At 49.6% G+C, this 25,630-nt stretch overlaps 1 protein-coding gene across 2 annotated transcripts in view; it reads right to left on the reverse strand.

Annotated features, from left to right (window-relative positions):
• Positions 1 to 25,630, reverse strand: part of LHX6 (LIM homeobox 6) — a 46,633-nt gene that overhangs the window by 4,384 nt on the left and 16,619 nt on the right. For both annotated transcript variants that reach the window (XM_074974062.1, XM_074974063.1), the window contains exons 5-9: positions 17,109 to 17,329; positions 7,211 to 7,311; positions 7,022 to 7,117; positions 4,256 to 4,430; positions 2,222 to 2,325 (exon numbers count right to left, since the gene is read on the reverse strand). In XM_074974062.1, coding sequence (XP_074830163.1) covers positions 2,222 to 2,325; positions 4,256 to 4,430; positions 7,022 to 7,117; positions 7,211 to 7,311; positions 17,109 to 17,329 — 697 coding nt within the window. The remainder of the gene's footprint in view (positions 1 to 2,221; positions 2,326 to 4,255; positions 4,431 to 7,021; positions 7,118 to 7,210; positions 7,312 to 17,108; positions 17,330 to 25,630) is intronic.

The raw sequence follows: 25,630 nt of genomic DNA on the forward strand, positions 1-25,630 counted from the left end.
AAGCCACTTCCTGAAAAAAAGAGTTTTCTTGTGTAGATCAGTAGTTAGGAACAGGAGATTATGGGAATATGTTAATAGCAGCCTTCATTTAAAATGAGCTTTACACCAAGGGCAGATCTTTAGCTTTTCAATCATAGTACACCTTATGCAAACTTTATGTCAGCAGTTATTTTGTTTGCTCTATGGTAGCCTCTCATACAGCCAGTCACTGAGGTGTTTTGTTTTGTTTTTGAAGAATAAGATCAGGACTTTAACCAATTTGTTTTTAGTCTATCTACTCACAACAACAGAGCAGCCTGGCCCAACAGTACAATCTGAGTGAGCGCACACATGCTTCTCTTCACTGCAAATGGAAACAGGGCCCTAGGTTTATTTGTGTAGGGTCCTCCCTCATTTCTAATTATCAGTTGAATCCTATTACAAATCACATGTTTGGAAAAAGACACCACTTTAAAGTGACACGGTGGGGGAGGTAATAGCTTTTATTGAACCAACTAAAAAAAATATTACCTCACCCACCTGGTCTTTCTAATATCCTGGGACCAACGGGGCTACATCACTTCAGAGTGACTGTTTTAAAACGGGTTTCAGAGTAACAGCCGTGTTAGTCTGTATTCGTAAAAAGAAAAAAGAAAAGGAGTACTTGTGGCACCTTAGAGACTAACCAGTTTATTTGAGCATGAGCTTTCGTGAGCTACAGCTCACTTCATCGGATGCATAGCATATCGTGGAAACTGCAGAAGACATTATATACACACAGAGACCATGAAACAAAACTTCCTCCCACCCCACTGTCCTGCTGCTAACAGCTTATTTAAAGTGATCATCAAGGAAGGCCATTTCCAGCACAAATCCAGGTTCTCTCACCCTTCCCCCCCCCCCCCCCACAGACACACATACAAACTCACTCTCCTGCTGGAGAGTCTGTGTGGGGGGGGGGGGGGGAAGGGTGAGAGAACCTGGATTTGTGCTGGAAATGGCCTTCCTTGATGATCACTTTAGATAAGCTGTTAGCAGCAGGACAGTGGGGTGGGAGGAAGTTTTGTTTCATGGTCTCTGTGTGTATATAATGTCTTCTGCAGTTTCCACGATATGCTATGCATCCGATGAAGTGAGCTGTAGCTCACGAAAGCTCATGCTCAAATAAACTGGTTAGTCTCTAAGGTGCCACAAGTACTCCTGTTTTAAAACGGTGAGTAGCATTTGGGACAGCCCTGTACCCTCAGCATCTGATCCTGAGACATTTCTTAAGCAAGTAGTTTAAGTGGCAAGTAGTTTAATTGAAACCAGTTGCACTACCTGCACGAGTAGGGTTTGCGTGTGTAAGGGCATCAGAACTGTTTATCAAAGCGTTTGATAATCCAGGGCTGCCAAACAAAATACTGAATGCTTAGAAAGGACAGAGCTCAATGTCTTCAGAAACGGGTGCTGAAAGCTGAAACCAACGGGAGCTCAACACCCCAGGCTTTTGAAAATCAACCCACCATTGAATTGCCTAAATAAAGCTTAGGAGCCTAATTTTAGATGCATTTTTGAAAGTCTTGGCAGGAGGTAAAATGTTTATTTGAACAGTAAGCCACACACCGGACATGGTCAGTGTTCAGTTGAACCACACTGGTTCATATCCAGTAGTTTTCTGTTATTGTTTCGAGACACAGTAGCGTAGTATTTAGGGTTGGAGGGTTTTTTTTAGTGATGCCAGAGTCTCCAGGAGCATTTCTCTTTCATGTTAACTCATGGAAAACTGAAAGGTCGTGGATGGCAAAGGCCTTCTCTACTCAGAGTTAATGTGAATGCCCATTCACCACAAACCACATGGAAAGCTGGGTAATGAAGCATGAGAAAATGCTCATTACTACACGGAAAGGGAAGAGACCAAACAAATGGGTGATGGTGGATCAGGCAGGACGAATCAAAATACTTCAATAAGTCTAAATGCAACAGCCCAACACATCACAAGAACACCAGGCGCTGAAAGACATACAGACGAAGGACATTTTGTCAGTGGTTGGTGAGTGAATCAAGGGTCACCGGCCATGGGGACAGTAGGGATGAGCTGATAGCAGTTGGGGAGATATTTGGATGAAGGAGGGATGTTGGTGGCACCAGGAAATAGCTTTCATCTGACAACAGGCAGCACGAGGCTGTGGCAATTATATTATACACAACTTTACTACAATTAATGCTTGGACTCCACGCCTGGAACAGGGACTACATTTACCTTCTCACCCCTATTAGATAGTGGTCCTTCCAAGTCTGCTTTGAGGTGCACTGGTGGAGCAGTGTAGGGAAGTCTACAGTGCACTTGCCCACACTGTACCTGACCTGTGAATGAGAAGAGGGCTTCAGCCTCTGTGACCTTCAATCAATTATTCTTTGTGCCAGAACTAAATTAGTTGCCATTATGCTATAAACAACACACACACACCCTCTAGGCTAGGCAGCCAGGATACTGAGCAAGACATTGGTCCGGACTGAGTAGTAGGAGGAAAGTCCAGGAAGAGTAACTCGGACATCCTTGCTTTGTTTCCAGCATACTGATGCTTAACAAAAATTAGCTTCTATCAAGGTGCATATGGATCAAGAGAGAAGGGAGAAAACCTTCAGATTTTCTTAAAAGCAAAATGATCCAGTGTAGTCATTGTACCCACGTTAGCAGCCCATTAATGAAGTGGGTGTTCTGGGACCCACCATTCACAAATGATTAATCAGCACTTAGAATGATAGGAAGAAAACTTCTGATCCCATTCATGGGAACAAGACCACTCAATCTCCAAATTAAGTAATAACTACACGGTCATTAGCCATCATCCCCAATTTACAAGGAAAATGGAAGGAGGAATAATGACCAACAACGTGAAGCCAATACAATGACCTCAGCTGAGGATGACTGATTCTATTGAAAGACCATAACTAGGACTTCTCCTTTATCCATTCCCTTCTCCACCTCTCTGATTCTCTCCATCACAGCTGGCATTAAGCTCTTTGGTCTGCTCGGCTGAATAGACCCTTCAGAAAGCTCCAAAGGCCAGAGAGTTTTTCCAGGGGCCTTTTCTCTATAGGGAATCAGGCGCTCCCCTGACCATGGTCCACAATTAATAAGACGTCAGACCCTGCAAAGAAGAGTATCTGCACCATTTGTGCACTGTACATTCACAAGGAAGTTCTTGATGGCGGATATCTATGCAATGGCACCATTAACTTCTTTGAACAGAGCTTCTCTTGCTACAAAGCCCTTACTTTCCCCAGCAGCAGGGTTGCCAACTTTCTACTTGCCCAAAACCGAACCCTTGCCCCACCCCTCCTCCGAGGCCCCACCCCCACTCACTCCATCCCCCCTCTCTCTGTTACTCACTCTCCCCACCCTCACTCACTCATTTTTCACTGGGCTGGCCCAGGGGGTTGGGGAGGTGGTGAGGGCTCTAACTGGGGACCAGAAATGAGGAGTTCAGGGTGCAAGAGGGGGCTCCGGGCTGAGGCAGGGGGTTGGGATGCAGGACAGGGCGAGGGCTCCGGCTGGGGGTGCGGCCTCTGGTGTGGAGCCAGAGATGAGGGGTTTGGGGTACAGGAGGGTGCTCCACGCTGTGGCTGAGAGGTTTGGAGTGCAGGAGGAAGCTCCAGGCTGGGGTGTGTGGGGGAGTGCAGGCTCAAGCTGGGGGTGCAGGCTCTGGGGTGTGAGGCCGGGGATGAGGGGTTTGGGGTGCAGGAGGGAGCCCCGGGTTGGGGGCGGGGCTCAGGGTTGGGACACAGGCTTACCTTGGGCGGCTCCCAGTCAGTGGCACAGCAGGGCTAAGCCAGGCTCCCTGCCTGTCCTGGCTCCGCGCTGCCTGCGCCCCAGAAGCGGCCAGCAGCAGGTCCAGCTCCTGGGGATGGGGGTGGCAGGAGGCTCCGCGTGCTGCTCTCACCTGCAGGCACCGCCCCCAGCTCCCATTGGCCATGGTTCCTGGCCAATGGGAGTGCAGAGCCGGTGCTCGGGGCGTGGACCCCGCCCCCCGCCTAGGAGCCAGACCTGCTGGCCACTTCCAGGGCGCAGTCCGGGGCCAGGACATGTAGGGACTAGCCTGTCTTAGATCCGCAGGACCGCCAACCAGACTTGCAACAGCCTGATCAGAGGTGCTGACCGGCGCCACTAGGGTCCCTTTTCAACTGGGCGTTCTGGTCAAAAACCGGACACCTGGCAAGCCTACCCAGCAGGCCCATCTCCCTTTCTGCTCCCGCCACGTACACTACACCACGTGGTGTGGTTGACACTTACTCTCTATGTATCCGTGCAGGGTTACCATCCTGGCCCTCTCGGGGCTGCTAAAGGGAGAATAGTGGATGTCATCAGAGAGCGACGAAGGGATCCGGGACTGGGGGGCTCCAGAAGGCGGCACCGTGTGCTGAGGTGTGTGCTTTTTATGGCGTGCTCTGCAGTTTTGAAACCAAACCTGCAACGCCAACAGAAACCAAACCATTTGGGTCAAGCGAGATCTGCACTGAGGTTTGATCGATCACAGAGACCACAACAGACCTGGGGCTTCCTTGGAATTCTGTGCATGGGGAAATCTTCCCACCACCACGCTGTGCTGGCCTCGCCGCCTTTATTTTATATGTTAGAGCAGAAGTTTCAACGCCGTGAAGCATGAGCGTCAGGGCTCTTTGGCTGCATTTTTACTATTAATTTGCCTTGGCTCATGAAATGACACAACCCAGCTTTAATGCAATGAAGAACCTGTTGGGCTTGATGCTGGAATCACTGGGTGAAATTTCATGGCCTGTGTTATACAGGAGGTCAGACTAGATGATCATAAAAGGTCTCCTCCGGCCTTAAAATCCACCCGTTTTTAATGGAGAGCTACCAACTGTTATCTTGGTCTTTCAGTGCTCAGAACCAAGCTCAGTGGAAGCACTTGGTAGCAATATTATAACATCTCGGGAAGTTCCCCTACTATGTTCCTAACCAGGACTTTGGAACAATCAAATAAAAAGACGTTCCCCTTTGCCAAGGGTCCACCCCGGGTTTCACACGGAGTCCAGTGCATGCTGAGACGGGACGTTGTGTGTGTGTCTCTTCACTGCAGAGTGAACGTGGGCGATTGGCACGAACATCTGAGCTCCCAGGTTAGCCTAGCCCTGCCTGAGTTTAGAGGCCTCCCTGGCGCTGCACTCACCTGTGTGTCCCCCTCGAACTTCTGGGGGCGCATCCTAGAGTCCTTTGTGCTGCAGCAAGCTGAGCCACTCTATGAATCCTCCCCAGTGAGTGAGGGGGAAACCTGTCTTCTTGTCTTTCTGGGCACACAGGGAGAATTGTGGGAAGGCTTTGGAGGACTATCATACTTAAGTGCTTCACTGCAAAGCGAGTGAGTTACCATTGTGACTGAAAGCCTCACTCAGACTCAAGGTTTGTGTGTGTATGCGGGGGGGAGGCATTGGGGCAATGCCTGGGTTAACTCTGCAGTGGAGACAGACTCATACTGTACAGCCAGGCAGTACAGACCGGTCCAATGAAGCCAATAGGTGTGTATCTCATTGCTTGGATTAAAACAACACCCAGTAACCTCTGGCTGTAGTTAGGATGCTGAATCCTGCTTTTTCTGCTACAGTAAGATACACGTGAATGGCCATTTTTTAAAAAATGCTAAAGTATTAATTTTATTTCTTCCTTTTTAAATTTTTTTCAGAGGTAGGTCAGAGTACAAATGTTCCATGACTCTGAGAAACCCTCTCTCTTTGGTGGAGAATGTGGATATTGGATCACAGAGAAGGAAACAAACATAAGTGTTTCACACAGGATTATGCTTGACAAATTGTTTCCTGATGAAAGGTCCTTTTTTAGAAAAAAAAATCTGCACATGCAATTGCCCAATGTATAGTCCACTTGGTCGATAGAAACTTATTATTGGTCTTGGGGTTATTAAAGAGCCCTGTAACTGAGGTTTGAGCTAGATTTCATCCTACTAGACATTTAAATTTGCCTTTGGCCAGGCAAACATGGATGAAAGTCGCAGGTTTGTTTTAGACTTTCAGGTTTTTCTTACATGCAAAAATATGTCAGTAAAACCTGAAAGCTGAGAATATAAATGCACAAGAGGGACAGGATGTTCAAGGTGAGATTCCTACAGGAACTGTACTTACTGCTTGCATAGGTAATACTACTACTTAGCTGTTATATAGAGCTTTTCATCCATAGATCTCAAAGTGCTTATAAAGGATGTCAATGCCATCATCCCCATTTTACAGATGGGGAAACTGAGGCACATAGCAGTGAAGTGACTTGCTCAAGGTCACCCACCAGGCCAGTATCACAGCCAGGAACAGAATCGAGCTCTTGTGCTCTACCCACTGGGCAGCATTTCCACCTTACTCTGTATCATTATTACCTTCACTGCCTTGCTGCACAATATATACAGTGCACCCTCACTGTGATGGCTTCTGCAATTTCCTTACATATTTTCCTCATGGCTGTTGAAGTCCCTCCCACGTTCATTTGAAAAACTCACCCTTAATGTTTTCCAATATTTCACCTGGGCTGCTCCTTGCTATCATTCTATTCAATGAAATGCATTGAACAGCTAAAGTTTCTTCGTATTGAGGAGTGTTTGTTCTTGGTTGTCTGGACTGATTTTCAATGACAAGGTAAAGTGGCTGGTGCAAGTATTAAAAGCAGCTCCCCCCCTTTAATGTATTTGCACTGGCTTGGAGCTAGACTTTGATTATACAAATTTGAAAAGAAAAAAGAAGAGAAGGGAAAGGGGAGGAAAGAGTGGGAAATGGGGGAGGGGGGGGGAAGAACAGTGCTGGTACAATTAACGGACTCTGCAATCAAACACATGTACCTTGGAGCCAGCACTTGCTAGATCCAGCTAGGCAGTTCCTAGCAGTGACTCAGTGATGGTCACTCCTACCATGCGTAAGACGACTGTGGAGATTTAGGCTAGTGATTTCCATGAATCTCAATGTGGCAAAATCCCCAGTACAGCATGGCACTAAGTAACACTGCAAAGCATCAGAAGAGCAGAGCTTCTCCCCCGACCCTTACCTGAATGACTCTCCTACTAAGTCCTGTCATATCTGCCAGTTTCTGAAGGGTCTGTGCATCTGGGTTGTTATCCTGAGCAAACTGGGCCTGCATGACCTAGGGCAGATGGACACAGGGAGAACAGTCACCTGGACTCATTCAGCAACGTAACCCTACTCCAGGCAGAACCCCACGCCAAGGCCACTTTACCTGCAGCTGCTCCGCGGTGAAGGATGTCCGCGCTCTCTTTGCTGGTTTGGGTTGGCTGTCTTGCTCAGACGGGACCGCTCCTTCTAGTGTGATCCCATTGCCTACACGGAGAGAGGACAGTTCTGAGCACACATCTCTACGGTTTGTGGCTCAGTCTGTTTGCACATGCGGTTGCTGTACATGGTGGAATGCCAGTTAGAGCCCACTTACAGGAACCCAGAACCAGTCGTCTAAGAGAAGGGGATTTTCTCATACAGACGGAGCAGAATTAACCCCCTCCCCATATGACTGTCTGGGGAGGTCACTGAAAACAGGAGCTTGCCCAGTAAGGGAGAGTTCTGGGTTGACGGGATTTGGGCTACTAGTTATTTTAGGTCATGCAAAGTGATTCAACCCCCCAGGACCTGACGCAGTGCCCCGTTATTCAAGTCAGCTCCCATTGCAGCGCATAGGAGCTTGGCCCGACTGCAGGATCAGGCCCTGACCTTGATGCACAGCCCAAGCTGGGGAATTCAGGAGGAGCGTGGGAAAGAGAAAGAATCAGGGCTAGAGCAGTCACTGCACCTCTAGATCTGCCCCAAGCAACACAGACCCTGTTGCCCAGCCTCGCATCGGAAGCCCCCGCAGAGCTGGGTTCCCTGGCATACCAGGGCTGTGCACTTCCTGCCTGCTCCCACGTCCCCCACCCTGGGTTTTGGCTCCCCTGCAAGGCCTCACAAGGGGACAGGATTCCCCCACCCCCGGGTGTTTAAAATGTGCAGAAATCATGCGCTTGCAAAGCTGAGTCCTGCGTTAGCTACTGATCGTGGCTGGCAATTAGCACAAGCACCAGCTGCAATCTACAGCCAGGGGGAGACATTTCCCTTCCAGCAGGTACCGGGTGTTTCCTTTTGAGGAATATGAAGTTCTGTGGTTCAAACAGGTCTCGAAGCAGCATCCTGCCAGGGACGTTAGCAAGGCAGGTCCTCTCCTCACAGAGGAGTGAAGAGTGGTTGATTAACATCTCTCTGAAACGTGGCCCCTATTGCCAAGCACCTCACAGGATTTATCCTCCCAACAACCTGCCAGGGCTGTTATCCCCACCGTACAGAGGGGGATGGAGGGCACAGAGACACGAAGTTTCTTGCCCAAGGTCACACGCAATCTTTGGAGGAGCAGGGAACTGAACCTCAGTCCCCTAACATAAGAGCAGACATTCTGAGTCAGACCAATGGTCCATCTAGCCCAGGATCCTGTCTTCCCACAGTGGCCAATGCCAGGTGCCCCAGAGGAAATGAACGGAACAGGGCAATAATCCCCTGTTATCCGGTCCCAGCATCTGGCAGTCAGAGTCTTAAGGACACCCAGAGCATGGGGTTGTGTCCCTGTCCATCTAGGCTAATATCCATTGATAGATCTATCCTCCATGAACTTACCTAGTTCCTTTTTGAACCCGGTTATATTTTTGGCCTTCAAAACAACCCCTGGCAATGAGTTCCACAGGTTGACTGTGCGTCGTGTGAAGAAATACTTCCTTATGTTTGTTTGAAACCTGCTGCCTATTAATTTTATCAGGTGACCACCTGGTTCTTGTGTTAAGTGCAGGGGTAAATAACACTTCCTTGTTCACTTTCTCCATACTACCCATGATTTTATATACCTCTGTCATGTAGTCAGCCTGCAACATTAATGTTGGCACTAAATAGTTTGAATAACTCCTGCACCAACTTTGTATGGGCTGGCAAGTTCCCAACAGAGCGACACCACTTAGCACTGATGATCTCAACTTGGCACCTGCAGGCGTCTTTGCACCGTCTCCCCCAGCCCCAGGAACAGTTCTGATTTATCTAAGGCTAGTGCCTAAGAACCCCAATCAGGATCCGTTGTGCTAGGCGCTGTACAAACAATATAAAAAGCAGTCCCTGGCCTAAAGAGATCCCAGTCTGGTTAAGACGCAGCACAAGTAGGTGTATCGGGTAACTGGGAGGAAGGGGGAACAGTAACAAGGACAAGCATTTAGATACCATACCAGCCGGTATCGGTAGGCACAACAGAAGCAGGTCTCTACCTTCCGAAACTCTTGACTCTGAGCACTGAATCCAGGCCACATGGAAGTCATTCAGGGATTAGCCTGGCCCTGGATGTTTTGCTCCCTTGCGGTACCTATAGCTACTGTGCCAGCCTGGCCCAGGTGCTGGCACTTTTACCTCTGGGATAAACTATGGGTGGCTCAAAGTCAGAACCAAGCCCCAGACGCATGCCCCGTGGTGACCCTGCAGTGCCGTACTGGAGAAGTGCTGCCCGGCTACAGCTGCTGTCCTTCAGCTGAGACACTCCAGCAAGGGCCATTCCGCTCCTCCCTGCTGACTGTCCAGTGGGAGGATAAAGGTCTCATGGCACTTTCTGAAGGATAAACCTGGGCAACATCCCCTCCATCAGTGAGCAGGTTCTAGTACTCCTGGCTGTTGCTTCAGGTATAATCGTTACCCCACTGCAATCCACGGGCAGTATCTACTGTAACTTTTCGGTTTGCAAAGTCCTTTGGAATCACTTTGGTAGTTCTGCTCTGCTGATTAAGGTGGGACCCACCACAACAAGAAGGCTCAGTGGGGAGAAAAAAATTGGGATCGGAAAAGTCCTCTTTGTTAGCTCTCCTGGAAACCTGAACATTGTAATGAGTTAAGCGAGTGCCGAGAAACACTTGGGGCGTGTCTCGTGAAGGAGATGTGGCTTTACTGACAGATAGCCAAGTCCCCAGCTACACAGCAGAGGAGTCCCTGTTTGGGGGTCTCAGGGTGAAATTCCCTAGCATAAAACTTACACACCACTCGAGTCCCACTGAAGTGTAAAGTGGGGTGGGAGTGGAGGACATTCACCCTGCCAGCACTCAGGAATCACACCATCCATTGCCCCTGCCCTGCACTAGCTCTCTGGCTAAAACTAGTCGTTTCCATGGCTAAAAAGACTATTTCTGCCATGTAAGTAGTTTGTGGGGGGGGGGTCTTTCCAGCTACTTCTGCCTCCCAAATCCTCCTCCCATGCGAGGAACGTAAACCCCTCAATCCTGGAGGCTGGATCTAGGACTCCTACAGCGAGCAGTGAATAAGACCTGTGGTGTTGGTCATCTGGGTTCCCTACCCTCCCCGGCCATTGTGGGGTGCTTTCCTGTGGGGTATTTCCCAGGACATATGCAGCTAAACCACTGCAATGGGGAAAACAGGAGAGGAAAAGGATATTGTGCGTTTGATTCATGCACGTTCAGCCAGAATCAGTTTGCATCTGAAATACAGAACAAGGCTGTGCCTTGCCAGCGCCCACCCGCACACAAACAGCTTTAGGGAGTGGACCTGGGGCATGAGGTCACGTCATGACCCTGGGGAATATTAGAACCTTCATCTTCCACAAAGTCCTGGAAATGGCACCCACTATAAGACCTGCTTCTACGAAGTGATTCCTGAGTGCAGGGCTCCCTCCAGGGTTCTCAGACATGCTAGGGCTGGCCGTGCTCAGACTGGGTGGGTGCCTGAAGTGGGGTTCAGCAGCTCCCCCTTCCCTGCACCAGGAGCTGTTTGCTTTGTAGGCTGCACCAGGCTGTGATTGTCTTGGCCCACACTGAAGGGCTTTCTCAGCCAGTTTGACTTGTTCCTGTAGGATGATGAATGGGATTCAGGCTTCAGCAACATCTGTTTATTTTTCTTATACATAAAACCTCATGTGCAGAAGAAATTGCTTTGTAATTACTGGGGTGAGGGAAATGTGTGGCCCTCTGCAATTCTCCAGACGTTGCTCCTCTCCACACCTTTCCCATCCTCTCCTCAGGGTTTCCTTGTTTGGTTCCAGTGCAGGAAACGCTGGCTTTAAGCTGCAGAATCATGCGGCACAGCCACTCCGCCCAGCTGCCACTGGGCTTCCTCCTGCTGCTTGCCCTGCATGGCTGGTGTGATCTCCCTTTGGGAACAACCACCCTGTGCCTAAGCGGCAGGAGAGAGACAGCATCTCAATTGGTGTAAACTGGGGAAGCTCCAACCACTCCAACAGAGCAATGGCCATTTACGCTAGCCAGAGAACCGACCCATTCACACCGGCTGGGGATCACAACATTCAATATCCCCATGTCAGGACAAGTGGCATCTTCCCCCTGTAGTCCCCTTCCCACCAAGGGCTAATCCAAGCAGACACAGCAACACACCCGCATTGTTAAGAGCAGCACTGTACCCCAGGCATCGGTCTGCCATGTGGACTGACGTCCCGCAAACAAGCATCCCAGAGTCAGGACCCTCCCAGGCGGATTTGACATTTTGTTTTCATCTCGTTGCTTAAACCTTGTAAACACACTCTGATTGTTTTCATGTCATTTTGGGTAATCGTTTCCACATGCAGCCGAGGATGGTGCACCACATTCACATCCCTCAACAGCACATCCGCCCGAGTTAAACACACACCGGCCTCCCCAGCAAACAAAAATAAGAACAGTACTTAGCACTTCGGCAGTGCTTTCATCTGCAGAGAGCTCTGATGTTAATTAGAGGGTAATAAATGGCAGGGGAAGGCACTGGGGACAAGACTAGCTCCCCCATGTGAAATTCTCTTATTTAAACTTCTCTCCCCTCCTCCCCCTTTCTCCTCAGCCTCTTCTGTGCTCCAAGAGTTTGGTGGAAAGATATGAGAGTCCATGATCTAGGCAAGAAACAAGCACCCTGTGAGCTCTCCTGATCACTCCTAGTCCAGTCTAGTAATGATCCTTGCACACAGCTCTCCCACACAGTCTCTTTGTTAGCATTAGCCCTTTGGTCTCCTGCCTAACTGCAGCCCACAGAATAGCCTTAGTTTCTGCAGCACTGGGGAGGCCCCAAGGTTTTGCCCAGGCCAGGAGAAATCGTCACCCTAGGAGAAAATTAAGCTTCATTCAAAACCACTGTAGCACAATGCAGTTTGAATCACGTAATTGAGCTAAATGAATCTGCTTTGATAAGCAGGCAAGAACTCCAACACCATCCCTCAGAAAAACAGGCCAGCTGCATGAGGCCACGTGTGGAAACAGGAGCAAGGGTAGGCCACGATTCCCGACTCACCCACCTGTACCGTACCATGGGAAGCGTTCCTCCCAAAAGAGTCTATTAAACCTTTACCTATGCAGAAAGACCCAAGTGCATCTCTCCGTCTCAGTACAGAGATAGCAGCCAGGGCTGGAGGAGACCTACCAGACTGAGCCAGCACAGAACTCGACAGATAAGATAGAATCATAGAATCATAGAATATCAGGGTTGGAAGGGACCCCAGAAGGTCATCTAGTCCAACCCCCTGCTCGAAGCAGGACCAATTCCCAGTTAAATCATCCCAGCCAGGGCTTTGTCAAGCCTGACCTTAAAAACCTCTAAGGAAGGAGATTCTACCACCTCTCTAGGTAACGCATTCCAGTGTTTCACCACCCTCTTAGTGAAAAAGTTTTTCCTAATATCCAATCTAAACCTCCCCCATTGCAACTTGAGACCATTACTCCTCGTTCTGTCATCTGCTACCATTGAGAACAGTCTAGAGCCATCCTCTTTGGAACCCCCTTTCAGGTAGTTGAAAGCAGCTATCAAATCCCCCCTCATTCTTCTCTTCTGCAGACTAAACAATCCCAGCTCCCTCAGCCTCTCCTCATAAGTCATGTGCTCTAGACCCCTAATCATTTTTGTTGCCCTTCGCTGGACTCTCTCCAATTTATCCACATCCTTCTTGTAGTGTGGGGCCCAAAACTGGACACAGTACTCCAGATGAGGCCTCACCAGTGTCGAATAGAGGGGAACGATCACGTCCCTCGATCTGCTCGCTATGCCCCTACTTATACATCCCAAAATGCCATTGGCCTTCTTGGCAACAAGGGCACACTGCTGACTCATATCCAGCTTCTCGTCCACTGTCACCCCTAGGTCTTTTTCCGCAGAACTGCTGCCTAGCCATTCGGTCCCTAGTCTGTAGCGGTGCATTGGATTCTTCTGTCCTAAGTGTAGGACCCTGCACTTATCCTTATTGAACCTCATCAGATTTCTTTTGGCCCAATCCTCCAATTTGTCCTTCTGTATCCTATCCCTCCCCTCCAGCGTATCTACCACTCCTCCCAGTTTAGTATCATCCGCAAATTTGCTGAGAGTGCAATCCACACCATCCTCCAGATCATTTATGAAGATATTGAACAAAACCGGCCCCAGGACCGACCCCTGGGGCACTCCACTTGACACCGGCTGCCAACTAGACATGGAGCCATTGATCACTACCCGTTGAGCCCGACAATCTAGCCAGCTTTCTACCCACCTTATAGTGCATTCATCCAGCCCATACTTCCTTAACTTGCTGACAAGAATACTGTGGGAGACCGTGTCAAAAGCTTTGCTAAAGTCAAGAAACAATACATCCACTGCTTTCCCTTAATCCACAGAACCAGTAATCTCATCATAAAAGGCGATTAGATTAGTCAGGCATTAGTCAGTCATTAGATTAGATTAGATTAGTCAGTCATTAGATACCTGGGGCCAGATCCTCTGAGGAGTCAGTCTCCACTGAAGTCAAGGGGCTGCGCCATTTACACAGCTGGGGTCTGGCCATTGCTCACCAGAAGGCGAAACAGAAGTGCTCTCAATGCGTCTCAGTTCAGAGTCAGACGCTCTGCAAGCACCGGCCACGGGCCTGCTGCTGTGCCCTGTGAGACTGACCAACCTGCTTTCACAGCCAGCTTTTATCACAACCTGTCTGTGTCCAGTGGCACCCTGGAAGGGCTCAAGCAGGGTTTTGAAAACCTTCATGTGACTCCCTGCACCCGACAGCACCTCCTCTGAGCCATTCGTATGGGAAAAGTGTTCTGTCGGCCTCATGGCAGGGGTTTAGCTACAAATGAGCATTTAGATCACAAAGCAATTCCTGCACCCTACTGATTCCTGGGACCATTCCTTCTCCCCTTTCAGAAGGCCATCTTCACAGGTGGTAGGTCTTCTCCAGTGACAATTTCGCTGGCAGCACAATGACTCTGCAGGCATCTACACCTCACTCCACACAAGCAGTCAAATAACAAAAGCAAACATTCAGCATGCACCAGGCCACGCCTCAGTTTGCAGGGACAGACACTCAGCTCTCATGCTGGGGCAAGAGGAGAGGACAGTCCCAGATTCAGCATCAGGAGAGGCAGTTGCTGGGATTGGCCAGAGCTCCCTGGGGGCACTAGGGCCCTGGTAGAGATGCTGCCACTGACCCCTGCCGTCTTCGTCTTGACTAACGATAAATCCCTTGTAATGGCATGAGCACTCGTTCACCTCCACCCATTCTATTGGCCAGAGACACTGTGATGCTCACGTTATGGGCCTCACATCTAGCTAGCTTTCCCAGGGCATTTCCACCGGCCTTTCTGCATCCACACCATTGCGTTACACATGGCTTCTGGCTGACCTTGGCTGTGAGAATACTACTGGCTTATTTGTGATAACTGCAATGTGCAGCACCACCTGAAGACAATGCTGTGGGCAATTCTCACCAGCCACCCGAGAGGGACGATGTTCTTTGTCTCACTGTATAAATGCTAACTATTATATGCCCGTATTTTCTCACATAGCTGCGTTATCGCCTAACCCTTGATATGCCGCATAGATCCAGAATGTCTGAGACTGGTTTTTTGCACAAGTAATGTACACGTCTGTCAGCTGGGCACTAACAAAGCACAGCTCGGCCCCTCCCACTCCAAAATGCCCGGCCAAGGAACAGTGCATCAGCTCTTACCGAGCTGAGAAGCTGAGGAAAAAAGCAGGACCGTGCTAGGCTCTCTCTGGCGTTGTGAGCTTGCGACTTCTCCAAAGCATTCTAGAGCCGTCACCAAAAACTTTGGCACGAAAGCAGTTTAGATGGCTCAATCAACACTAGGTTTAATGGCAATAACCTGTAAAATTGTCCCTGCACCTGACACTCGGCTCGCGCCCATGGCACAGTCACAATGCAGCTTAAAAGCCAGGATATGCCACCTCAGCAGCTCGCCCCATGGCACAGTTACAATGCAGCGTCTCACAAGACTTGCTGACTTCAAGGTGAACTCACCAGGGACCCAAATCCTAAAGCTGAATTTCATCAGACTCCAAACATCCCAAGTCACCCACCGACCAGCTGTGCGTAATGCACGAGAGCTAGGGACTGTGCTCAAACAATCCAACTTTTCAACCCTTGGACCATTCATTTGACTCCCCACATGGCCAGCTCCTCCACATCATCCATGCCGAACTTCGCCATTCCCACGAGAGCCTCTTCTACCCCAGCCCCTGGCATCTCACAGTCCAGCTGCCTTGTTCATTTCCAGCAGCCAGTTCTTACTGTATTTTATTGGTATAAAATATAAACACCAGCACTCTCCAGCCCTGAGTGCAGTCCAGCCCCGCACTGCCCTGTGTTCGATTAGCTCAGCCAGTTGGGTTCTTTCTGTGTCCATTTGAATGTTGCCACTCAGGAAGAGGGAGCTGGAATTAGTTCAAGGGGAAGGGAGCTGCTCCGTTTTGCATTTGACCTCTGCTGCTCCCTGAGAGGTGTGGGACTTGATTGAGAAACCAGATCCTTGCTGTCTCGCTCTCCAATTGTGCTTACAGTAAGGGGAAGGTCAGCGCGCAGTCCAGCACAACTGGGAAGTGGCGGGATCCATGGGAGGGCAGGGCCAGTGGAAAATGAGGGGAATGTTTGGTCTGACTGCCAGGTTTCCCATCTTCTAGATTTATGACTCACCAACTCAAAATCCCTACTGCTTCCTGCCCCGCGTGCTACAACGGGAGACCAGCAAACCCAAGCAACAACGCATCCAATCAAAGCCGAGACTGGGGCCTCCATTTCCTTGAGAGAGAACTCTCGGCACCCAGGCCCTCCCGTGCGTTTGGGGGCAGCAGTGCTGAGAGAATGACAGCACCACCCCTCCCCCCTGCCTAGCGCTACCACGAAATCTTTGCCAGATTAGGCCCCTCAAGGCTCTTCCAGGACCTCAGTCACCACTTTGGATCCTGCTGGGATCCTGGTAGCCTAGGGAAACGTCTGCCTCGGGCCTCCTATCAGAAGGCCAGGGAGGAGGAGAATAAAGGGCTTGTTTTGCTCCCGGATGGCACCTAGACATGCCACCTACACACAGATAGAGCCCCAGGGCAGTTGGAAAAAGCGGCACCAGTGGGAGGCTCCAAGGCAGGAGAAGAGGCAGCAGACAGCATGGGGCAGCTGTTCGCAAGGGGCAGCCACTTCTCACCCAGAGCAGCAGCAGCTGCATGGAGCTCAGCGCTGCCGGGGGTACAGAGACTAGCAAGGCTAGTGGGAAACAAATAGGTTAAATTGGCCATGCCACCCCAGTGGGAGGTTTAACCCTGTGGAGACTGTGGACACATCTCTGCAGAATCTGGAAAACACCAGGGCTCTAAAGCAAAGGCTCAAACTCTGCCCTGGGGCACACACAGGCCCCCGTCCACTCTGGAGGCATCTGAGGGTGGAATTTTGCCCACAGAGAACTTGCCCACCAGGGATGATGAGGTTGGTGTTTGCTGCCATCTGGACTGCCCAGCTTTCTAGGTAAGCCTCATCCAGCCAGGGTTGCTGGAACAATTTGTATAGTGGGGGTGCTGAGAGCTAATGAACCAAACTGCAAAGCCTGTATATGAGGGAAACCACTTCAAGCCAGGGGGTGCATCAGCTCCCCCCGCTCCCAGGGGGTCCAGCAGCACCCCCCGCTCCCAGGGGGTCCAGCAGCGGGCTGTTTGAACTGGCCCCAGCACCAATGCACACAGAGATGGGCTAGCACTATGGCTTAGTTACCTAGTAAAGGAACAGGAGGGGAAGGCGGGGAAAATCCGCTTATTCGGCCATTCTACTAACATGGAGGGTGATATTCTCAGGAGAGAGCGGTGCCAGCGAGTATCCCGGAGGGTCTGCATACCATTTTCAGCTGCTCGCTTGAGGTTCTCTATCATTGTGTCATAGTGAATCCGGCACAGCACTTTCTCTTCCACCAGGCCAAACTCCTCGCCAGTAGACAGCTGCCTTTTACAGGAGAAGCAGGCAAAGCAGGCAAGATGGTAGGCATTGCCGCGGGCTCTCCTTACCCAGTCGCTGGCATAGATCTGCCTGCCGCAGCGGGCACACTTTGTACCAAATCGACTGGAAAAAAAAAAACAAACACAGAGAGAAAGGGTGAGAACTAAGACAGGCTGCCACACCGTGATTGTCATTCATCTGTATGACGCCCCACCAGCATCAGTGCGACACGCCACACAGACACAGGCTCAGAGAGAGTCCTTCCCTCAGAGAACTCGTGCTCTAAACAAACCAGAGGAAGGGTGGGAGCGGAAAGCGATGCCCAGAGAGGCCAGCTGACTTGCACACAGGAGGTTAGTGGCATGGCTCTTGACTCCTGGTCAGTGTCTTACTGCCTCCCTGGATTCTTGTGAAGGGATGGCTCTAAATACAGGCCAGCCGCACATGGACTGGAGTGAGCACCGCTTACCTAGCTGTGTGCAGCGTTATTGTTACCGTGACAGTCCCAGGACAAGGTGGGGGGAGGTGCAATACCTTTTATTGGGCCAACTTCTGTGGGGGAGAGAGACAAGCCTGAGAGCTTACCCAGGCCAGACCCGAAGAAGAGCTCTGTGTAGCTTGAAGGCTTGTCTCTCTCCCCTACAGAAGTTGGTCCAATAAAAGATATTCCCTCCCCCACATTGTCTCACCGCTGACGTAGGCCTTATCATTCAGCACTGTCCCACTGGAGTGCCCAGACGCCATGGGCAACAGGGTCAGAGAAATCCTTGAGCTAATAACTGTTCATGCTGCATTAAGCCAACCAACCAAAGCAAAGGTCCAGGAGATAGATTTGTTTTGGGGTCCCACAGCCATTAGTAGAGATGAGAGAACCCCACGTGTATTCATCTGTTAAGAATTCACGAGAAATCTCAGCCCCCTCCCCGGGAGACGAGGTCCACCATGGACACTGGCCATCTCAGCTGAGAGGCCAGGGATGGGCCACGGAGAATGAATTCTCCCCCCTGGTCAGGGTTTAGGTGCACTGCCAGAGAGGGGCAGCATTTATGGTACTACCTGGGCCACCCCTGTTCTGGGAGCGAGTCCTTTATCCCCCAGGTGCCAAGCCGGCACCTTTCACCATGTTCACTGCAAAGAACCCGAGAAGCAGGTCAGAAGCTAGAGAAGGTGGAATGTTGGAGGCTTTGAGAGCCCTGTCCCGGGGGATCGAGTAGGGCAAATGCATCTGGCATTCAGAATAGACTGTACCACCAGCTGGGAGCGGGGGATTCCCAAAGCACTCGGTGTTGGCCCGACTCTGCTCTCATATAAATAAATGGGAATGAAGCAGAGTGTTTTGGAAAATACCTTCCCCCCCCACCACCACCACCACGGTGAAATGCTGACCCCATGGAAGTCACGGGGGGTTGCCCATGGCTCCAGTCGGGCCTGGATGTCACCCATCCTGCACACTTTCCCACAGGGCTCCGGTGACAGTCAGTCTCAGGAAACACTTAGAATTATTAGATCCAAACAATTTAGTGAGATTTAGAAAGTTCCAGCCCTGTGAAAGCCAAGCAAAAGGGCCAGGCAAGGTAGTGACCTCAATAGGTTTCTTGGGGTCAGAGACTCAGAGGCAGAATCATAGGACTGGAAGGGACCTCAAGAGGTCATCTAGTCCAGTCTCCTGCATTCATGGCAGGAGTAAGTATTATCTAGACCATCCCTGACAAGCATTTGTCCAACCTGCTCTTTAAAATCTCCAACAATGGAGATTCCACAACCTCCGTAGGCAATTTATTCCAGTGCTTAACCACCCTGACAGGTAGGAAGTTTTTCCTAATGTTCAACCTAAACCTCCCTTGCTGCAATTTAAGCCCATTGCTTCTTGTCCTAGCCTCAGAGGTTAAGAAGAACAATTTTTCTCAGAAGAGAAATAGCATTAAAGGTCTGATCGAAAGCCCACTGAAATCAACTGAAAGATCCACCCCTGGTTTTGGATCAGGCGTTTGGATAAGAGTTGAAAGTCCGTCTGTGGCAATTGCCTAACAGATGATAAATTCATAAACAAGCAGTTGAGGTAACGTGGTTAAATGAATCATCTTTCAAGTCTGTGGGCTTTTTATTTTGGTCTTTGTCAACGTGACATTAGGATGGGAAATGTGTAAAGCTGGTCAAAAAAATAGTTGACAACTTTTTTCCTTCTAAATAAGCCGGTTTTATTGAAACTGAAATGTTTCAAAAAAATCTATCCGTTTGGGCTAAAGTTTCCTTGGGAAGGTTTCCCAGGCCCAAGATGGAATTCCTGTGGTGGGGAGGGGGAGAAAGAGAGCCCAGAACAGTCATATTGCCTTGTGGTCGTGACACTCATCTGGGGTGTGGGAGACTTAACCCTGGGTCTCCCACATCCCAGTTGAGTACTCCAATTACTGGCTTTTCTGGAGTCTGTCTCTCTTGAAAAATTTCAGGTCTGCACTGAAACAACATTTTGAAATCTCAAAAATTGTAGCTACATGGAATTATTGTATTCCAGCCAGCCCTAGATATTTATTAGAGCCATTTTCCCCATTCCAGTGAACGGAACCATTTTTTTTTTCAAATATTATATACATCATTTGCTTTTTTTTAATTTATAAATAAAAGTCTTTTCACTGATAGAGGAAGCAAGTTGGTTGATTAACGTATGCCAAAAATGTCATTTCATGTTATGTCCTTGAAAAGGCAACAAAAGTTCCCCAAGTGCCCTGTGTTCTGTGCTATACGTCTAGGACTATTCTTCGGTTTATGCAGAACCCAGAACATCCATTGACATCCATAATGCCTGAGGGATGCAAGTCTCTGTTGCTTGCAAAGGGTTCTGTAGTTTACAAGAGAGAATCAATGTGAAATCCTTAATATACAAATGTCCCATTCAACTCCCCAGAGAACAGGAGCCTGTTGGGGGACCATTAAATCCAGCTCGGTGAAGTCCAGTTTGCATTTTCCTTCTGATTTTTTTTCTTTTAAATGCATGTTTATAGTTCTTTAACAAAGTGCAAAAACCAAAAAACACACCCCAAAAAAACCCAGCAGCAATGAAATGATGGAACAGACTATTCTTTGTGACAACAGAGTTAATGGCAGTCCTGAAATTATTCTCATATCAGATAATGTTTCCTTCATATACAGTCTAGAGATATTATTGGGGTGAGTTCTGTTGCCTTTGCCTAAAGCATCAGCAGGAGACAAAGGATACAAGACTAGATGGGCCATCTAAATCCCTGCGTTATAACCCCAGTGGAGATCTGGCATCAGATGAACTGCTTGTGTGTTCTGCTATTGCGGTTCCCATTTTTCAATATTTAAATGTGGCAGGTTAGCCATACCCGAGCCGAGCCAAGCTCTTTTGCCACCAGTCTACCAGCTAGAAAGGGCCAAGAAGGTGCAGAATACATTGCTTCGTCTGTATGTCAATTCTCAGTCTCTTACATCTGCATAGCTCAAACTTCCTTTCAGTTTTGTTCAACAATCTGAAAACATCTGCTCAGTGTGTAGCGGCAGTCAAAAAAGCAAACGGAATGTTAGGAACGCTTAGGAAAGGGACAGATAATAAACCAAAAAATATCCACATGAGGAGTGAGATTAAAACGACTGGGACCGTTCAGCTTAGAAAAGAGACGATTCAGGGGGAATACGATAGCAGCCCCTAAAATCATGACTGGTGTGGGGAAAGTGAACAGGGAAGCGTTATTTACCCCTTCACATAACACAAGAACCAGGGGTCACCCGATGAAATTCACAGGCAGCAGGTTTCAGACAAACATAAGGAAGTATTTCTTCACACACGTTTCTTCACAGATAAATTCCTGGAGGACAGGTCCATCAATGGCTAATAGCAAGATGGTCAGGGATCCAACCTCATGTTTTGGGTGTCCCTAAACCTTTGACTGCCAGAGGCTGGGTCTGGACAACAGGGGATGGATCACGCAAAATTGCCCTGTTCTGTTCATTCTCTCTGAAGCATCTGGCACTGCCCAAAGTTGGAAGACGGGCTACTGGGCTAGATGGACCATTGGTCTGAACCAGTCTGGCCACTCTTCTGGTCTTAATCTGGGATCTTTTTTATTATTGGATCAATTTTTATTCCCAAAGATTTTTGGGAAACAAAAAACCATAAGACACTTGCAAACCCTTCATGTTTCCAGACTCATCTCATGGCTCAGAGCAATTTCAACCATTTCAGCCGTATGATATAAACCGATTGTTAATTTAACTACAACCCTCACAGAGCTACCCCAGACTCACCACCCATCACCTGCGCATTGCAAATCCAACCCTGCCCAAACAACCTTTCACACTCTGTGCTGGCTAACGCATTATTTCCAAGTATTCTAATGGCCCACAAGCTCATCGCACTCCCTGGAGCGACTCCACCCACTGCGGTGGAGTTCGTTCCAATTTACACCGGCGTTAGTAAAAGCAGACGCAGGTTCTCAGTGCATGAATACCTGCAGAGCTAGGGTAGAGACACTGGGCTAGTTAGATGGGACAAGACCGGCATCTATTCAAGTTACTAATTACGAAACTATATGGGAGGAATAGAAATGTCTAAATTTCCGAGTCTGACCATAGCTGACCAGAAAAAAAAAAAACAAGTAGGCTGCCAAGAGAGGACACTTTACGCTGAAGTTGCACAGAGATCTAGCTCATGTACTTCAGCTGGGAACATTGTAAACTGACTTCTTGCCAGCCAGTTTATATAAAAGCACAAACAAAAGAACTGTGTTAATTTTTTTCTATTCAGAACTACAGATCATTCCTGCAACTTGGATTACTTGGAACAATGTGCTACATAAACAAGCTTACACACTAAACTGTCGAGAAATAAGGGGAAGGGTCAAGCTTAAGCCAATTAATAACACTCTGTAATGCCAAAAGTCTTAGCCCATCTAATCACACTTCTCCTCCAGAGCGCACAAAGCACCTCATAAAGCCAGGAGAGTTTCATTATCCCATTTCACACATGGGAAACTGAGACAAGGGGTGCTAAAGGAACTTGCTCCAGGCCAGTGACAGAGCCTGAATTCCCTATGCATTGGGAGGCGTTACCATTTGAAATTCAGGCAACTATCCAATCAGTTACCTCCCCTGCTCTGCCCAGCTGCTGAAGCTTAAAGACCACCTGGTGTAATGGTGCAACCCCGGGAAACTGCAGCTCAGAGAAGAAAACCAAAGGCTCAACCCTGCACCCACTAAACTCAAGGAGAGTTTGCCACTGATTTCAGTAGCAACAGGATCAGGCCCCTTGGACTTTTCCACGGATCTGCTGGCTTTTTCTGACCCCCAGCCGAAATTTAGGAGAGGTTTGATTGTGACATTCCTTGCTCACCACACCCCTGTTTCTCCCCATCCCACCTTAACACTAACTTGACAAAAGCAGACTTGATACTGGGTACAAATATGGGGGGACAGAAATGTCTGGCTGTTATTTACCCACCAGGCTCATGCAATCTTTCAGTGATTTAACGCAGTCTGTAGGCCCAATCCTGTTGCCACCAAGACTGACGGTGTAGCATATCGGAATAGGCTAGTACCCCTTTGTACAGTTTGAGAGCCCTCAGTGGTGCTCACTGTGTTCTAGGTTTGTTCAGAAGCCTGCCAGAGCTCCCATGTGTGTTCGCAGCCAGGCTTCACAGGTTGTGCACAGCTACTGGCCCTGATTATTTGGAGCCCACAGAGCCCATGCAGTCATTCCCTCATGTTGTTTGTCATGTAAAGTGACAACAGATGGCAAAACTCTCAGGCACTTCCGTGGTGAGGGAACAGGGTTTAGAAGTTTAAATGAACTTTCCATACTGGACTCCAGCGCTCTGCCAGGCACTCAGCTATTGGGGAGTGACGGGGACTGCTCAACAGATTGACAGACCCTCATACCTTCAAAGGGCTGGCTAGTTACAGTCCCTTCTTCCCATGCACTTACGTCAAGGAGGGCCAAATCCATACACCAGCATACCCCTCTGCAAAGGCCATGCAGCTACATTTCTAAACCAAATCAGAGCCTTTAAAAAAAAAGGCCCGCCCCCCCCGCAAAATACTGAGAGAGGGAAGTTTACACTGCACCAAAGCCCCTGTAAAAATCCCTAACCTTGGGGAAGCTGCATTCCGGAACAATAGGAAAAACTGTTTGGGTTTTTTTTGTCTGCTATTAGAAATCCAGCACCCTCGGGATCTGAATGGTTCTGGAAATTAGTAATGGAATAGGAGGCCTTTCCCCTCCAAGTCACCCATCATGGCTGTGGTCAGAAGTAACCAGAAATGATTGGCGTTCAGTCGCCTACGTGGAATGAGTTGGCGGTTTCAGTCTAGCTCCCAACAAACGGGCCCACATCACCCAGCACATTCCCGTGGGGAAGCCCCAGCAGGAAGGGGCAGAATGGAGTGGGCCATGGAGGCTGTACTCCCCTCCTCCGCCTTGAGCGGGGTCGTCTGAGAACAGGGCTGTCGCATGATGGCAGGAGAGGAAACTCGCACTGTCACTCTCTGTGCTGAACCTGGTCTCTGGATACCGGGCTGTGAGTCCGACACCAGCACTAAGTCGTGTGTGTAAAAAACCCCTTGCTGGGGCTGAGGCCAAATCACCAACTCTCACGCAGTGTGAACATTGCCAGCCAGCCAAACAGGCTGCTACAGGAAATGCCAGCAGGCCTGTACCCCAAGGACAAAGTGCTTTCTGATCTTCTTTACCAGATCCTTGCTGTAAACAGTGGAATGAAAATAAAATAGAACAAAATCCTCTGGGCATTGTCCTGTTACCGCCTGGGCTCTGGGAGAGCCAGAAAAGGGGACTTGGCTGTAATCACTGCTTCAGGAACGTCCCGTACAGCATGTGCCATAAGGCGGAGAATGCCAAGCATTATATAACCACTGCTGCATGGGATTCGTGCCAGCCCCTTGGAGAGGAGATGGGCAGCCATGGACATGCTAGAAGAGGAGGTGAAAGATACAAAGCCGGAGGCTTTCCCAGACAAAAGCTCATATCCTCCTGATTACAGTCTCGGTCCTGCGTCTCCTCACCCCCCGCCATGTAGCAGCACTGGCTCCGATGGTCTCTTACTGTGTGTAAGAGCTGCCAGGTTGGGTCCAGCAGCACGTGGTTTGTGGCTGGCTGACCACCACAGCTAACAGGAGCTAGACTGCAGTGATGTTGCCAAAGCTCATCTTGGGCTTTGCAAAGGTGGATGTAACATCTGGCAATGGGAAAGTGCAAACTCCACGTAGAGCCTCCTTTTCCCAGCCGGCTCTCCGCACTCTATTACACAACCCTGCCACGGCGCTTTAAGATGGCTGGGCCAGTTTCTCCCAACACCGTCTTGTTTACTAGTTCTCACAGTCCCCTGGGAGGCCGGCAAGATTGTTACCCCATTGTGCAGACAGGAAAAGGAGATTAAAGAGAGCTGCCCAGGCCTCAGTGTGCAGAGCCATCAGCAGAACACGTCATTCCTGGCTGCCGTGACCCATTCTGGGACCTTTCCCGCACCCTGCTGCTATCTGCTGAAGGCGCCTCAGTCCTGGCCTCCAGAAGCTCTGGTGCAACCCAGCCATTTGCCTCAGACAGGGCATTTCTAGACCAACCTACAATTTAAGACCTGCCCTCCCTGACTGGCAAAGCACCTGAATCCTGCGTCTTCGTTCTGGGACCCTCACATGCCCTAGAGACTCTGAACTGTGCCAAACATTGTGATGGCAACAGCGACTGTAGGGATTAGGCTGAGACCACCTCATGCATTTTACATGTGACCGAAGTCCGAAAATTGCTAACCATGGCTCCGCTGCAGGGTGTGGGGCCAAACTCCCAGGGCTTGCTCCACAGCACAAACAATATGCAGCAGGCTCCATTTGAACCCCCTTCTTAGTCCAACTTCTACCCCAAATCACAGAAGAAAACCCCATTTTTCTTGGCTGCAGGGGCCTGCTTCTGTTCTCTGAGCGATTCCACCTCAAGGCCTGAGTCACAGGGATGGGAGCCCTTAACTCCTGGCCGGGAAGAACAAATGGTTACCAGTTATACCCGCACATTGCCCTTCCCCGGAGGGGCTCCCAGCCCTTCGCAGCCATTCATTCAACACTCCGGAGGGGCAGGAAGGAGAGTTAGCCCCCCTTGCTAGAGGAGATGCCCCCAGGTCTGCCTAGGAGCTGGAACCAGTGCTCCTGACTCCATGTTCCCCCTCTCCTGACAGCCATTTTGCTTTCTCAACTTGGAATGGCCCTCAGAGACCCGCATCGGATGCTCATGGACGAGCTCCTGACCCCTCTGTTCCTGCTGGCTGTCGCATGGCACAATGCTCCTCGGGAAGGCAGGCTGCCAGCTGCAGCGGGGACCGTCCAGCACAGCTGGGTGTGTATAAAATCATGGCCAATGGACTCGGGCCCATGCAGAGGCATCATGCCCTCAGAACAGAGCATTCT

The sequence above is a fragment of the Natator depressus genome, chromosome 16, assembly GCF_965152275.1.
Source record: "Natator depressus isolate rNatDep1 chromosome 16, rNatDep2.hap1, whole genome shotgun sequence".
Lineage (NCBI taxonomy): Eukaryota > Metazoa > Chordata > Testudines > Cheloniidae > Natator > Natator depressus.